This window comes from Phyllobates terribilis, unplaced genomic scaffold (assembly GCF_046119375.1).
Source record: "Phyllobates terribilis strain yellow unplaced genomic scaffold, ASM4611937v1 Scaffold_1__5_contigs__length_1240528914, whole genome shotgun sequence".
Taxonomy (NCBI): Eukaryota; Metazoa; Chordata; class Amphibia; order Anura; family Dendrobatidae; genus Phyllobates; species Phyllobates terribilis.
This window is the reverse complement of record NW_027362761.1, coordinates 876604029-876617840: the sequence shown is the minus strand read 5'-3', so window position 1 is coordinate 876617840 and position 13812 is coordinate 876604029. Positions and strand designations below refer to the sequence as shown.

Sequence of the window (13812 nt, the reverse complement as noted above, 5' to 3'; positions counted from 1 at the left end):
GCATGTGACCCAAAGAAACAGGTGGATGAGGAGGCCGGCCTTTATTTCATTTTCCCATATCAACAGTGTCTGGCCAAGGCAATGGCCCACCTCAGTCAGCGATTAGCTACGCAAAAATTTTCCAGCATTTCTTCTTTGGGAGGACATGACCACATACTGTAAAGGCCAATGAGTAGGTAACAGGTTAGAAATAGCAGTGGCGGGTGATCAATGAGAGTAAATATTGCTCCTTTCAAAAGGAGTCTGTCACCCCAAAATCACCATTTAAAGTAAGCCCACAGTCATATAGGGGATTTACCCCTATAAAAACAATACCTTTATTGTAGTTATCGCTACCTTTGGTATATGTCCCATGAGCTTTCCTAATGCATATCATAATCTTAATCTTAAAAAAACTTTTAGTCTTAAAGGGAATCTGTCGCTAGGTTTTTATTACCACATCTGAGATCAGCAAGATATAGGGACAGAGGCCCTGATTCCAGTGATGTGTCACTTACTAAGCTGCTTGCTGTACTTTTGCTAATCATTGTTTGAACTGCAGCAGATCTAGGAGTTCCCTAAATTCTTTTCAGGCAGCACAGAGGGAAGTGGTGGTTCATGCTAATTGAGGAGCAGAACTATGCAGCAAATTTATTGACCATGCCAAAGGTGCACCAAGCACCCTAATTTGCAAATCAAACTAAATGCTTTTTTAGGCACAACAAAGACATATACAAAGACTTATTATAAGACATAGACTTATTACAACAAAGATATGGTTTTTATAGGGGCTAAGTCCTCTGTATGACTATGGGCTTAGTATAAATAGTGACTTGGGGGTGACAGACTGGCTCTCAACCTATCCAAGGCCTTTCCAAAAACTTTTATACAATGCACGAGAAGTTTGCATTAGAGTGACTAAACTTCCCATTATATTAACACTAAAATTGTGTTTTAAAGCACCACTTCAGCATTTTTTTTTATTTCAGCAGTGGAGTGGAGCCACTAATTTAAGGAGATGGATATACTGCCCATGTTCCCCAATTGAAGACACATGTGTGGCGCCCCTGAGGGTTCAGTTGCCACAGGGGTACTGCACCTCAGTAGAGGTGTGGTATCTCCTCTTCCAGGTAAGGATGGAGCATCTCTCTGGACACCACTTTACCACTCAACACTACACCACTCCTGTCCTGAAGGGGGCTAAATGCACCAGGGTGCTGCCCCGGCCCGGGATAGAGGAGATGGGGGGAACCAAAGATAGGGGGAACCATGTAGTGGGTGAGGGTGGAGGACACACTTTTAGGAAACACTTATTGATTCATATTTAACCAACGGCCATCTTTAGTTCAAGGTCTTTTGATTGTGATCTTCGCCTTTGATTGTGGTCTTCTGCTAGAGTCTGCAGCTGACTGAAGATACACGGTCCTCGTTCTCTGGCCTTGAGACGAGGAGCGGGTCTGAGTTAACCACTGTCTCTACCCGGTCAAGGTCCTGTCCTAAGAAGGCCTGGAGGGGAGCGTAGGAGATAGGCTCCACAGGCAAAAGGATCCCAGGGGGATACGGACGGAGCGGCATACGCCACCTGTATTTCTTACTCTGGCCTAGTCAGAGGGATTTCTGCTGCAAGAGGGGTGACCGGCCCCCGATATCTGACTTTGTCACTTCACGTCTCAGTCAGAAAAGCCCGGAGGCTTAGTGGATCCCAGGGGGATACGGACGGAGCGGCCTACGCCACCTGTATCTCACACACTGCGTTCATCCAGTGGGACCCAGCCTTACACTACGTTCGCACCACACATACAGTCAGGAGAAGACTTAGTGGGAGAACTGGCCAAGGAGAGGAACACACACCAGAGGGGTCTCGACGGGTGCTCCTGATCTACCTGGAAAGTGTTGATCCCCCCTTCCTGGTGGCCGCAGTACGCCGTGTGTAGCAGAGGGAAGCTTTGCGGCTAAAGTTCATCTGAATGTGAGTAAAGAACCCTGGATGACTTCACACCCCGCTTCAGCCTGTTATTTCCTGCGCGGCACTGCACCCACCATCCCATCTCACACTGCCCTGAGGCCTGCTCCACCTGTGGGGAGTTGTCCCATCTTAGCTGCCTATAACACCGGCTTCAGTGGACTGTAGCAGCGCTGGTGTCCATCACCGGAAACCAAAGGTGGCGTAGTCGAAATACCACTCATCCTTGAAAGCCCATCAACTCTTTTATGTGACCGCCCTGGGCACGGAACGGGTCCAGGCCATGACTGCATCCCCCGCTACCCTTACACAGACCCGGCTCCGAGTAACCCCAATTCTCAAGGAGGGCCTCACACATGTATTGTTGTATTGTATAATGAGAACTGTAATATGCGTTAATAGTGTTGGTATTGTGCTCTGCCCAACAGCAAGGAGAATTAATGATTGGAACAAGCCCAAACTGGGAGGGGATAAGGTGAAGGGACAAAGACAGTTTCCTATCAGGACGTCAGATAGGGCCCAGTGTGCGTAAGAAGCAGACATAAGGTCTGGACAGTAAGCAGTGCCGTATGAGGTGGGTGTACCGAAGCAAGAGTAGACTGAGGCAGTGGATAGTGTGATCCAGAGTAAAGAAAAAAGGAAAACCGACGGAAGGACAGAGTGGTCAATCGGAGACGTGTCCTGGGAGAGGACCACTTGTAGTATGGCCCCGAGTTTACAACTCAGAGAGGTAACGGGCCAGGGCGAGACATGGATTTTAAGATGGAGCGAGTGCCCCAGGCGGGAGTTCCAAGGCATCAGTAGAATAGAAGCTAATTACCGGCCATATTGGCACCCTAGTTCCCTTGAGGGGAAAGAAGATGCGGGTTGAGAATAGGACTTTCACTAAATGGACTGTAGTACCGAGCTGGGTTGTGGTGAAGGCAAGTGAACTAGTGGAAACAGGAACTAAGTGAGTTAAAAAAAAAAGGAATAGAGACTGATTAAGAAAATGCTCCGTATGGTGAAGGAAACGTTCATTAAATTGTGTCACCCGTTACCTTCCGTATATAATCCCCACCAAAATTTTCGTTCAGTAAAAGGTTTATTTTTGACTGGTGGTCTCCCTCATTGAAGTCCTCAACATCTGGTCCTCGACTATCAAAATCATCAGTTTCATGCGGCCTGCAAGGGTGTAGAGCCCCCATAACACAAGTCCACACCCAGCCAACTCCCCCACTTTCAGGTAATGTCCTGGGGCGTAAGAAACGATTACCCCGCCCATGGCTACCGCCCAGTGCGACACTAACGTAAGGTCCCTGACCCTAGTATTATACTTACCAGCAGCCATCTTCATTTGTTTCTGGTGCCGTTCTGGTCCCGCGCCCCCATCTTGTGACCGCAACTTATGACTGACTGGCTCTCATAAACTTACATTGAGTTGTGAAGTCCAGATCGCCCAGCAGGTCACAAACTGCTGGAGACTGACTGAAAACAGATTGAGGGCAGGGATTCCAGTGATGAAATACAAAAAAAAGCTGGAGTGGTGCTTTAAGATTAGGATCACCATATGCTTTAGGAAAGCTCATGGCACATACAGTATGCCAAACGTGTCCATAGGTCTTCACTGACCTAACAAATGCCAATGGAATACATTAGGTAGCCATTCTTTGTTATATCTCTCTCCTTTGATTTACTGCTGTGTATATATGCTTTTACAATGGAAGCCTATGAGCGAATATATGTCACTGTATGCCTATAGAGTGTAAGGCTGTATGCCCACTATGCGTTTTTTAAGCGTTACCGCAGCGGCAATTCCACTGCAGAAATGCTTAAAAAACGCTTGGTAGTAGGTCTGCCATGTTCCCCAATGATAATCCGCATGTGCTGTGCACATGCTGCGGAAATTTCCGCTGCAGATTATCATTGCGGAAAAATCCGCAGCGCTACCAATTATTTTGCGTAAGCATAGCGTTTTTGCCGCCATTGACTTGCATTGAATCGCTTAATATCCGCATGACTACATGTGCACATGCGGTTATTAAGCGATTCAATGTGCGGATGGTACCCGGGCCTAGAGAAGAGGAGACTCTCCTCCAGACCCGGGTACCATAGTACGAGTAAAAAAAAGAATTTAAAATAAAAAAAAAACATTATACTCACCTTCTGATGACCCCCGGTCTCCTTAGTGATGCGTCCTGGCTCCCCGGCGGCTTGCAATGGTCTAAAAGGATCTTCCATGACGTAATTTAGTCATGTGATGGGTCACACGACCGCTAACGTCATGGAAGGTCCTTTTACACGACCACGGGCCACCGGGGAGACCAGAGAAGGAGACCGGGGGCCATCGGAAGGTGAGTATAATGTTTTTTTTTATTTTTTACCATTTTTATTCTTTTTTTTAACTAACTTGGTCACACTATATAAATTCATGCCGGTTGCATGGATTTATATAGTGTGACCAAGTTGTCAAGCACTTTTCCAAGTGATGATAAAATCGCTTGGAAAGCGCTTGACAACCCGCATGCGAAATCGCATGTGCAAAACGCGTGACAAACGCTTCTCCCTGGCTGAAAAAACGCATGTACAATCCGCATGTACAATCCACATGTACAATCCGCATGAGTTTTTTCTGCCAGGGAGATGCAGAAACGCTCAGAAAAAATCCAGAGCATTTCTGCATCGTGGGCACATAGCCTTATACACTGCAGCCTTCTGCTGGGTGTATATGTCAGGAAATGTATCCAATGAATACCTCATAAGAAAGATGTTAACATGATGTGAACAGAGTCTTTTAAAATAACTATTTAGATTTTCCCCTAGCATATTTACTAAGCCATTTTATAGAACAGCCTCAATGTCATAACTGTATTTGCTGAAAGTCTTCAGAAGAAATGTATACAACTAATTTCCATTAAACAGCACAATGCTCTAAATATAGCCCCCGTGGCTCAAATCCAGTCTCTAAAACAACAGGCGTAAACTGCATTTTTTGGCACCCTACTCACTGTAACATCAAAGAGCATGCCAGTCATAGATGTTAGACTCAAGTAGTTAGGTTTATTGTAGCCAGTGCCAGGAATGAATCCTAAAAGTGAACGTGCACTCTTCAACATCATTTTGTTTTGTTTTTTCTATTGTTATGCCCAAAATTTTGTGATGATTGATTTCATGATATATTTTATGATATTGGAGGTCATTTTTTTCTGATAGGGTTTTACATTTCTTGAAAAGCTATAGTATTCAATTATAAAATTCTATCTGATTGCATTTACATCTAGGGGGTGATTAACTGCTTCTTGACTTTTGACAAAAATATGCATCTAGAGCGCATTGTATTGCCATACAGTTGCTGTTAATGACAGGATGGGGGTGGCATTACTCTGTATTGTGATCTTGGCAGTTTAACCCCTTAGATAATACAGTCAATAGTGACCGTATTATCTAAGGCGTTTTACAGAGGGAGGAGGCTCCTTCTGTCATCCAACTGACTCTCCATGCCAGAGCATTGTGATCAAATGTCTACTACTGAGACAGAAAACATACTATGTTTCGAAATCTGACTGTCCCTTCTTATCCATCTTCTAACATCTAAAAGAACGTTATGGACTTGTTTTAGAAATCTTGAAGATTTTTTACCATTCACCCAAGCGGCTTTCTCAAACATAGGACAGGTTTTATGTATTACATTGTGGAAAATTAATTCACCTTCACACAATAGTAAAGTAGCACCAACTTGTTGGAAAGGAGCTGTCAATCTGGTATTTGCACTTTGCACATATGCCATATACCATATTTTAAGGCAGGTGTCATTAAAATTCATAAGCCAAAATGATGCCAAGATAAGAATTTCTTTCTTTAATAAAGAAAAAGTCTTTTATCTTTCCGGAGACACATAAATGATTTCATCCTGGAAAAAGGCTATGTCAGCGTAAAAGCGCGATGTGACATTCCAGCATATCTGGGACAGATAGTACAGGGTCACTTGTTTGCCATTCATGGTGTAGAACGACAGAGCCATAGTCAGCTGTCATCAGTCCGCTTCTGCTGGCAGTATTACAAAGAAACTAAGACAAAGAGGAATCTAAAGGACTATTTTTGCGCTGGAACAGATGTTTTTCTCTGTGAAGTAGAATGAGATTTGATAAGGTGGATTATTCAGATCATAAACAGAATGATGGACGAGGATTAGCACTTTTGCACTTTTTTTATCTGTAGAAGTTACATTACTCATCGCACATTCTGCATGACTGGCCACAAATCATGAGGTCTGCAAAGTCATTTGAGGTCTACTAGTGGATTTAGGGGAAATGTATAAGTTATAATTAACCAATCACATCCGAATGCTCTCTTTTACACAAGTCCAGTATGATTGGACAGCAGCTACATGCATGGGAAATTAGCATGCTGAAAAACAAGCACAATATTTGCCAATGACAATTTTGTTCAATTGATGAAAGCAAGGGCCCATATACCATTAATAATGTGAAGAGAAGCTGGACAATGAAACTTCTTCAAATTATTGCTATCATCAACATCAGACGCTGAGCTATCCATAGATTCTGGGTATCTGTTTACACAACCTGAAAGCTTTTATGTCTATGGGTCACTTCCAAATTAAGGCTGACTCTTCCAATAGCTTATTATCAGTGTAGCAATCAGGGCTCTGTTGTCAAGACCAAATTGTCAATGAAGTGCTAGTACTAAATCAATATATCGCCACACATGTATTTAATGCAGAGAGCTACATTGATATCAGACCTCAGAGTAGAATTCTACTTGTGCACCAACAAATAGGATTCCAATGGATATGTAGCTAAGCCATGATACAACACATCCAAAAGGATTAAGGCCCCAAACACATTAGATAGCTGTCAGCTTTATGATCGCTTGGCTGACAGCTATCTTCATTGACGCCCCCATATACATGGGAGCAGCTTATCTCCCAGAAAACAAAAGGATCGGCCATTAAAATTCAGTGGGCCGATTTCTTGTCTTCCCTGACATCATCTATCCTGGTAAAGTCAAGATGCCCCCATACACAACAGACTGTCGGCCGATCATGGCTTTATGGGCAGGTTCAGAAGCCTTTAGTCTAATGTTTACAGGGGCCTTAAGAGTTGTTCAATTTCAGAAAACACCCACAAATATTGTATTCTACTGTCAGACAGTCTCTTTAAAGCCCCAGTCACACTAAGCGAGATCGCTAGCGAGATCGATGCTGAGTCACAAGTTCTGTGACGCAACAGCAACCTCAGTAGCGATCTCGATACGTGTGACACGTAGCAGCGACCAGGCCCCTGCTGTGAGATCGCTGGTCGTGTCGGAATGGCCTGGACCTTTTTTTGATCGTTGAGGTCCCGCTAGGTAGCATGCATCGGTGCGTTTGACACCTTACCAACAACCAACGACACATAGGCGTGCATTTGGGTTGCATCGTTATACAAGTCGCTACTGGTCACAGTATCGTTGGGAAGATCTGACTGTTTGACATCTCACCAGCGACCACACAGCGACGCAGCAACGATCCCTGTTAGGTCGTATCGTTGTTGGGATCGCTGTAGCGTCGCTAAGTGTGACGGTACCTTAAGACCATCCACTGCTCTACCAATTGACATAGGACCAGCATTCTTCCATATTACCTCATTGTAAAAGATAAGGATGGCAGTATGCAGGGAGAGTTATCATCTGGTTACTGATAACAGTGCAGCAGGAGACCTTTACTCTCACTTTTAGTGCTTCGGCCAGCTGCGTGACGTGAGAATACAGCTGACGCGTGACACACTGGAATTCCAGCTATTTTGGGTGATAGGTATATTATATGTTGTCCTTAGGGCATAATAAAACACAGTATACTTGCTCTGAGAGACAGGAAATATTATCAGACACCTGCATGCACATATCAAATAATACATGCCAAGTTCCCAAAATAATAAAAGACAAGACGAGGCTTGGGTGATACAAACACACGCGACATGCAGTGACCCATTTTCAGCCACATTTTAGGACTAATCTCCTGTGTATCTGGTGGAATATGTGCATGTGAAGAAAACATGTCGGTGATATTCACAACTTAAAGTAATTATACTGATCAGTGAAAAGCATTAAAAATGAGTATATTTAGTACTAATCTAGAGTCTGTTCTCCCCAGACACACATTGTATTCTGCCAAAATGATTGGTAAGAAATATGTTTAGCTAACCTTGTGTGCGGCACCTTACGCTGGCTATTCTCTGCCTTAAGACGTAGTAGAAAGCTGCAAAACAAATGTCCAAAAAAGGAATTGTAGATCTTTATTTTTATTTTTTTTTGTTCCTTTTGGGTAGGCTGGACTTGAGTCCTAATCAACATGCTACATTCCGGCAGCCTTATACACATTCAACTTTCAGAGAAAGTCTGCAAGAAGAAAAAAAAAATCTGGGACAGGTTTAAAATTAAAGTAATAGCACAAAACAAGATGGTTACTGTACTGAACAATGCATGCTGAAAGGTAAAACCGGTTAGTAGCATGGTACCACACATGGCATAGCACTGCTGTCATACGAAAATAGAGCTACAGAACTGCTGTAGATGGACGCTCCCAAAGTCTCAAGGCTGCAAACAATACGTGCTTTATTCTACTCCATGTATATTTATATATATGTGTGTGCGCTTAACCATAGGCCGTGGCCACTGGACTAAAGCTTCTCCTATCATCTCTTCTGATTAGTAGACTTGGTGCAACATTATCATTATGGAGTGACGCAAGCGTGATGTCGTGCCAGCTCTTCTATTCAGGTAGGAGAAGGTCCACAGGACTACGAGGAAGGGTCACGGAGATGCTTAGCTCAGTGATTAGCTGCAGTGGTGATGTGAGCTGTCAATGTGACCTCACTGCTACCACCAAGGCACAGAGACCAGGGCAGTGGCAAGGGCCCGGTGCTGGAGCGTGGCAGGGTGAGTATTATCTGGCTTTGTTATTTTACATTATGGGAATAAATTGGAGTCCGCTGTTATATAAGTAGAAAACTCCTTTCATCCTTTACGAAAGAAATCATGATTAGTGTGACAGTGTCCTTATTTGTGATGAAGTGTACCACCAGAGACGATGACATTGACCCTGCTATGTACCATTAGCGTTGTGTTTTATCGCTGTCCTGTTCAATGCCAGACTGTTAACAGTAAAACATGCCGTTATATATTATAGGGCGAATTAAAAAAAGCCGTTAAACACAATTGAAGCTTTTCGAGTCTCCGGAAGGGAAGTATGCATTGGGGTTAGTATCGCCATGAGCCATCTTCATGATGATGGAGTAAAGTGCAATAGTGAAAAAGCACGGTTTAGTAATATGCTAATCACTGTAAATCTTGGTTATTGCATGCAAACAGTAAGCTCGACGGCGCTGCTGGAGTAGACTGTATAAGACACTAAGAGCCACTGATTGGCTGCAGTGCTGCAATAACTGACACCAGAGACTCTTTTAAAACAAACTTTGCCTTCTGACAGGGGTTGTCTGAAACTAGAAAATCCCTTTAAGTCTCATAAAAACAACATAGCTGTTAAATGGGTTGTCCGGCCTTAGGGAACAAGTCTGGAATCACTCTGTGTTATTTGGAAGAAAAAGGGGAAAATTCACGGGTGCAGTCTAGTTTATTCGGTAGGAAAATTCAAATGACATTAAAACTATTGCTAAAATAGTAAAAGCATCCTTCAATGCGTTTCATGTGTCAATCATAAGTTCCCCTTATTCTTCCATATTACACGTTTTGGCTGAAACATTTCCTCGCTTTGGACTGCAGCACCAAACACACTGCAGTAAGCAAACATTTGGTCACGTGCCGACTAGATGGGCATGGCCTCACTCGTGTATTGAGCAAGGCCAGACACAGTCTAGTCGGAATGTGACTGGGAGTATGCAAATCGCATACTTGCAGTCATCTGACCGCCCGCTCCTGGCACCATAGAATCCCCACAGTGCGCAGTGCGCTTGATGTGAAGATTCACAAGTCTGCAGTCACATACAGTGACTGCAGACTTGTAGCCTATGGCCAGACAACCCCTTTAAGATGGGTAGCAGGCCCGTTATTTTAATTTTAATTTAAAAAATGTTTTCAGAACCCATACATGCTGTGACTAGTGTGATTTTTCAGAATAAATTCAGAGTAGCAGATTGCAAAGCCTATTCTTGGGTTCGTTATGGGCACTAGTGAATAGACCCCCACAGATCCACAAGATATCACCAAAAATAATTTTATGCATATTTTTTTAATGTGCCAATTCTGGATTGTGCAAAATCTATCCCTACAGAACAAGTGAGCAAATTCATCCATTTAATAGTCTGTTTTGCAGGATGAACTGATGTCCGCATGCCTTATACTGACCGGGGAATGTACTGTATACCTCATGATCCTTCCTTCTCATACCATCAGATGACACTCTTTGGCAACCCTCCAGACTCTGATATATAAATCTATAAATCCTGAAATAGTGCTCAGGGCATCCTAACACCAGGCATTGTCCTTTTTCACATTGAAGACATCAGTTACATCTTGCTAGCAGACAGTCATTGATAATATAGAGGATCAGTACAATGCTCACTGGTTCCATTGCGTTGGTAGAACTTATTGCAAGCAGTGCTATGCCATTGTGTTTAGTAAAGTACCAAAGATAGTGAAGGCATGAAAGTGCCTGTGAAAGAAAAGGTGCATGGCATGTATAATGCATTTCAAAGCAGCAGCACAAGCATTTTAATAACATTACATGGAGAAGCAGTTGTCAGAAGCCAGCAGCGACATGCAGCGATCTAGGCCCCGCGTTCCAGGCCCCCACACCTTCTGTGCTTTTGGGTCACTATGATGCACTGGCCTATACTGTGTGACATGTCACTGTGCTTTCGGCAGGCTTACACAAGCGGTGCTTGATTCAGTCATCATGCTCATGCCAACAATATTTGTGCTGCATCGTTCCTTGAATACACTTGTATCTAAACGTTCAGGATCCAACACTAGGAGCTTTTAACATAGTCCTGAATATAATAAATAGCACTTATAGGTTACTATCGTTCATAAACAACAAATAAACAATATGAGGATATAAAATACAAGATATTATGAGTTAAGACACATCTGATCCCGTAGATTTCTATGGGATTGCTTCCAGTCTCCCGTATTGCTTACAGCATATTTTGATGCAACTAGCATAGCTTTGTCATCAGTTGTGTCCGGCTCTGGCATAAAACCACTGGTTGGACACGGATATATGGAAACCCAACTAGAGAAGGTGGCCACATACACTAGTCCTAGCGCCAATAACCATCTCCATTTCTAGGAATTAGCTCACTAGCCATGAAAATGTGCAGATATTTCTAGACAGGCATAAACTAAAGAATATTGATACCGAATTCAGACATCCATGTAACATGGTCCGAATACAGACTGTGATGTCTGGAGTGGCTGTTGGTCTCATGAACCAAATATGTCTATGAGGCAGTTGAGATCGGGCCATGAGACCTGCAGCTGGTCTGTACGTCATAGTCCGTTCTCTAGCCGTGTTTCAAGGATGTCTAAATTTGGCTTAATATCTAAAATTTTATATCAAATTACCTTAAATTATAAATTTTGGCGCCATTTCATCAAGGCCAACATTTTGTACACCAGTTTTGATGCAGAGTCCGCTGGCCTAAGAAGTGATGCACCTCTTCATGGACTTGGCGCGTCAGCTGCTGTGCGCTAGAGACAGAAATGTACTCCAGTCACAATGACTTTGTTGGGCTGCGGCACGCGACCTTCTGCTAAACTCTGCCCATGTGTCAAAAACTTGGTAAAGTTGGCATAAAGTCACAAGATTTTTGCACAACTACGTGTTATGCAAAAATGTCGCGATATTAGCAACAGTTTTACGCCAGAATTCTAGAACAAACTGTTTAAAAAATCGGGGACATTGAGTTGTCAAATTCTTTCCAGCTCTTTCTTAGTTATCAAATGGTAATAACATATTAATCAATGAAAATCTAGCTAAAGTTGTCTAAGCGACAACCCTTATAATGGGCTGTATTAATTTTATATTTACATTTATTTTTTCGTTTTGTTTTAGAAAGTTTGTTTCTCCCAGATTTATACAGAATCAGTGAAAAAAATACACCGTGGCATGTTGTATTATGGTAATATGGTCTCCTAGAACACAGATGAACCATATGGCAGCACACAGAGAGCCTACAGCCCTGATTCATTAAGAATGAATGTTGTACTCCATTCTTAATGAGGGGCATGCTGCTATAAGGTGCACTGAATACTTAAAGAGGCGCACCGCACTTAATAAATTTGGCATATATTCTCAGTGACGTGTGCTTCCATGTGCCTTGCCAGAAATGTTATTCCAGTCAGTGACTGGAGTAACACTTCTGGCATACAAAACGTCAAAAGTTTTGAGAATTTGATGGGTGAGTGTAACCACACCCTGTCCTCTCTCCAGCCATGCCTATTTTGATGGAGATGCCCGAAACTGGAGTGAAAAGGCCAAAAGTTGCTAAATTTGTACCTAATACCTAAACACTATAAGTCCATAATATAGACCAGTAGAGACTGAGGGTATTTAGTAGGTATTGTTCTCTTTCTTAGAAAAGAGATATGAGAATCGAAAAAAGGAAAAAATTAAATAGTAATAATAGATAGTAATAAAATAGTAATAATTTAGAGCATAAATATGGTGTGCACCATAATTTGGGACTTTGTAGTGTTAGCAAACTTGAATAGGAGGAATGCTAAATATATGTATCAGGCTAAAGACCGTATAAGTATGAGCCCTTCTGAAGATAAGACATCTTATATTCAGACTAAATGTGTTTTACTACAAATAAGAAACTAAAGAGAACCTGACAGTAAAGCTGTGGGGTGGCGGTATTGCATCTAGGAATATAGTGGAGAAGAAACAGTTGTTGTCACTTCCCTAATTCAAGGACCATGTGCAAAGGAATGATAAGAAAAATACATTTTGGAAACATTTTCTGATATGTTTTACAAATTAATCTCGATTGGAAGTATATGCAATTGATTGCCTTATCTTCGGGACAAATGATATAACAATTTGTGCTGATATACATTTGAAAAGTACTTGTTCACGGTGTCGGACTGGGAGGCCCTCCACATGGAATTATTTGCTGACCCTCCTTCCCAAATTCCCGGCTGACACATTATCCATACATTTAAATGGAAAGGTCGATGGGATTGCATGCAGTTTTTCCATAAGAATGTTGTAGTTTTCAAATTGTACTGTATGTTAATGGATCCCATTCACTTCAATGGGAGCGGAGGTGCAGTATCTAAGAATGTCCACTGTACAGCGCTATGGTATTCTGGCTCTATATACTGAGCACTTCTGGTCTCTGCAGTACATGGTACCAGGTGATCACGGGGGTGTCCAATGTTAGACTCCCACCGATCTGATATCGATCACCTAGGTCATCAGTATCAGTCTTGATATTCCTATCAACCCCTCGAAGTAAGCAACAGAAAAAATCTGCATTATGATTGGTGTGGAAGGGCCCCTGTGGCGATATCAAGAAAGTGGGGCCTAGGAAGGGTGGATAGTGAGCGGTCTTCTACTGCTTCTTTTTATCATCTCAACCAGCCTATGTATCTGTATAATAAAAAAATGAGTAATTTATTAAATAATGAGACATTCTTTCATTACAAAGATATAATGGGACATTTCCCTATCTACTGCACCTTATTTGTTGCACTAAGTGTAGGTGTATATTGTCTATTCGTACTTCAGACAGCTGTTTTTTTCTGTGGGGACACTAAGGGGTCAATTTGATGTTTTATTTTTATACCTTGTGTAATACTGGCATGTTAGTACTATAGGTATGTGTTTCAGCAATTGGCATATTCAATAAGCGCGGCAGTACAATAGT

The 13812-nt window shown here is 42.5% G+C and overlaps 1 protein-coding gene across 5 annotated transcripts in view; it reads right to left on the bottom strand.

Annotated features, from left to right (window-relative positions):
• Positions 1–13812, bottom strand: part of NPNT (nephronectin) — a 116875-nt gene that overhangs the window by 56798 nt on the left and 46265 nt on the right. For 3 of the 5 annotated variants that reach the window (XM_073639546.1, XM_073639574.1, XM_073639564.1), the window contains exon 3: positions 8124–8177. The exons of the other annotated variants lie outside the window; for them this stretch is intronic. In XM_073639546.1, coding sequence (XP_073495647.1) covers positions 8124–8177 — 54 coding nt within the window. The remainder of the gene's footprint in view (positions 1–8123; positions 8178–13812) is intronic. 5 annotated transcript variants of the gene reach the window in all.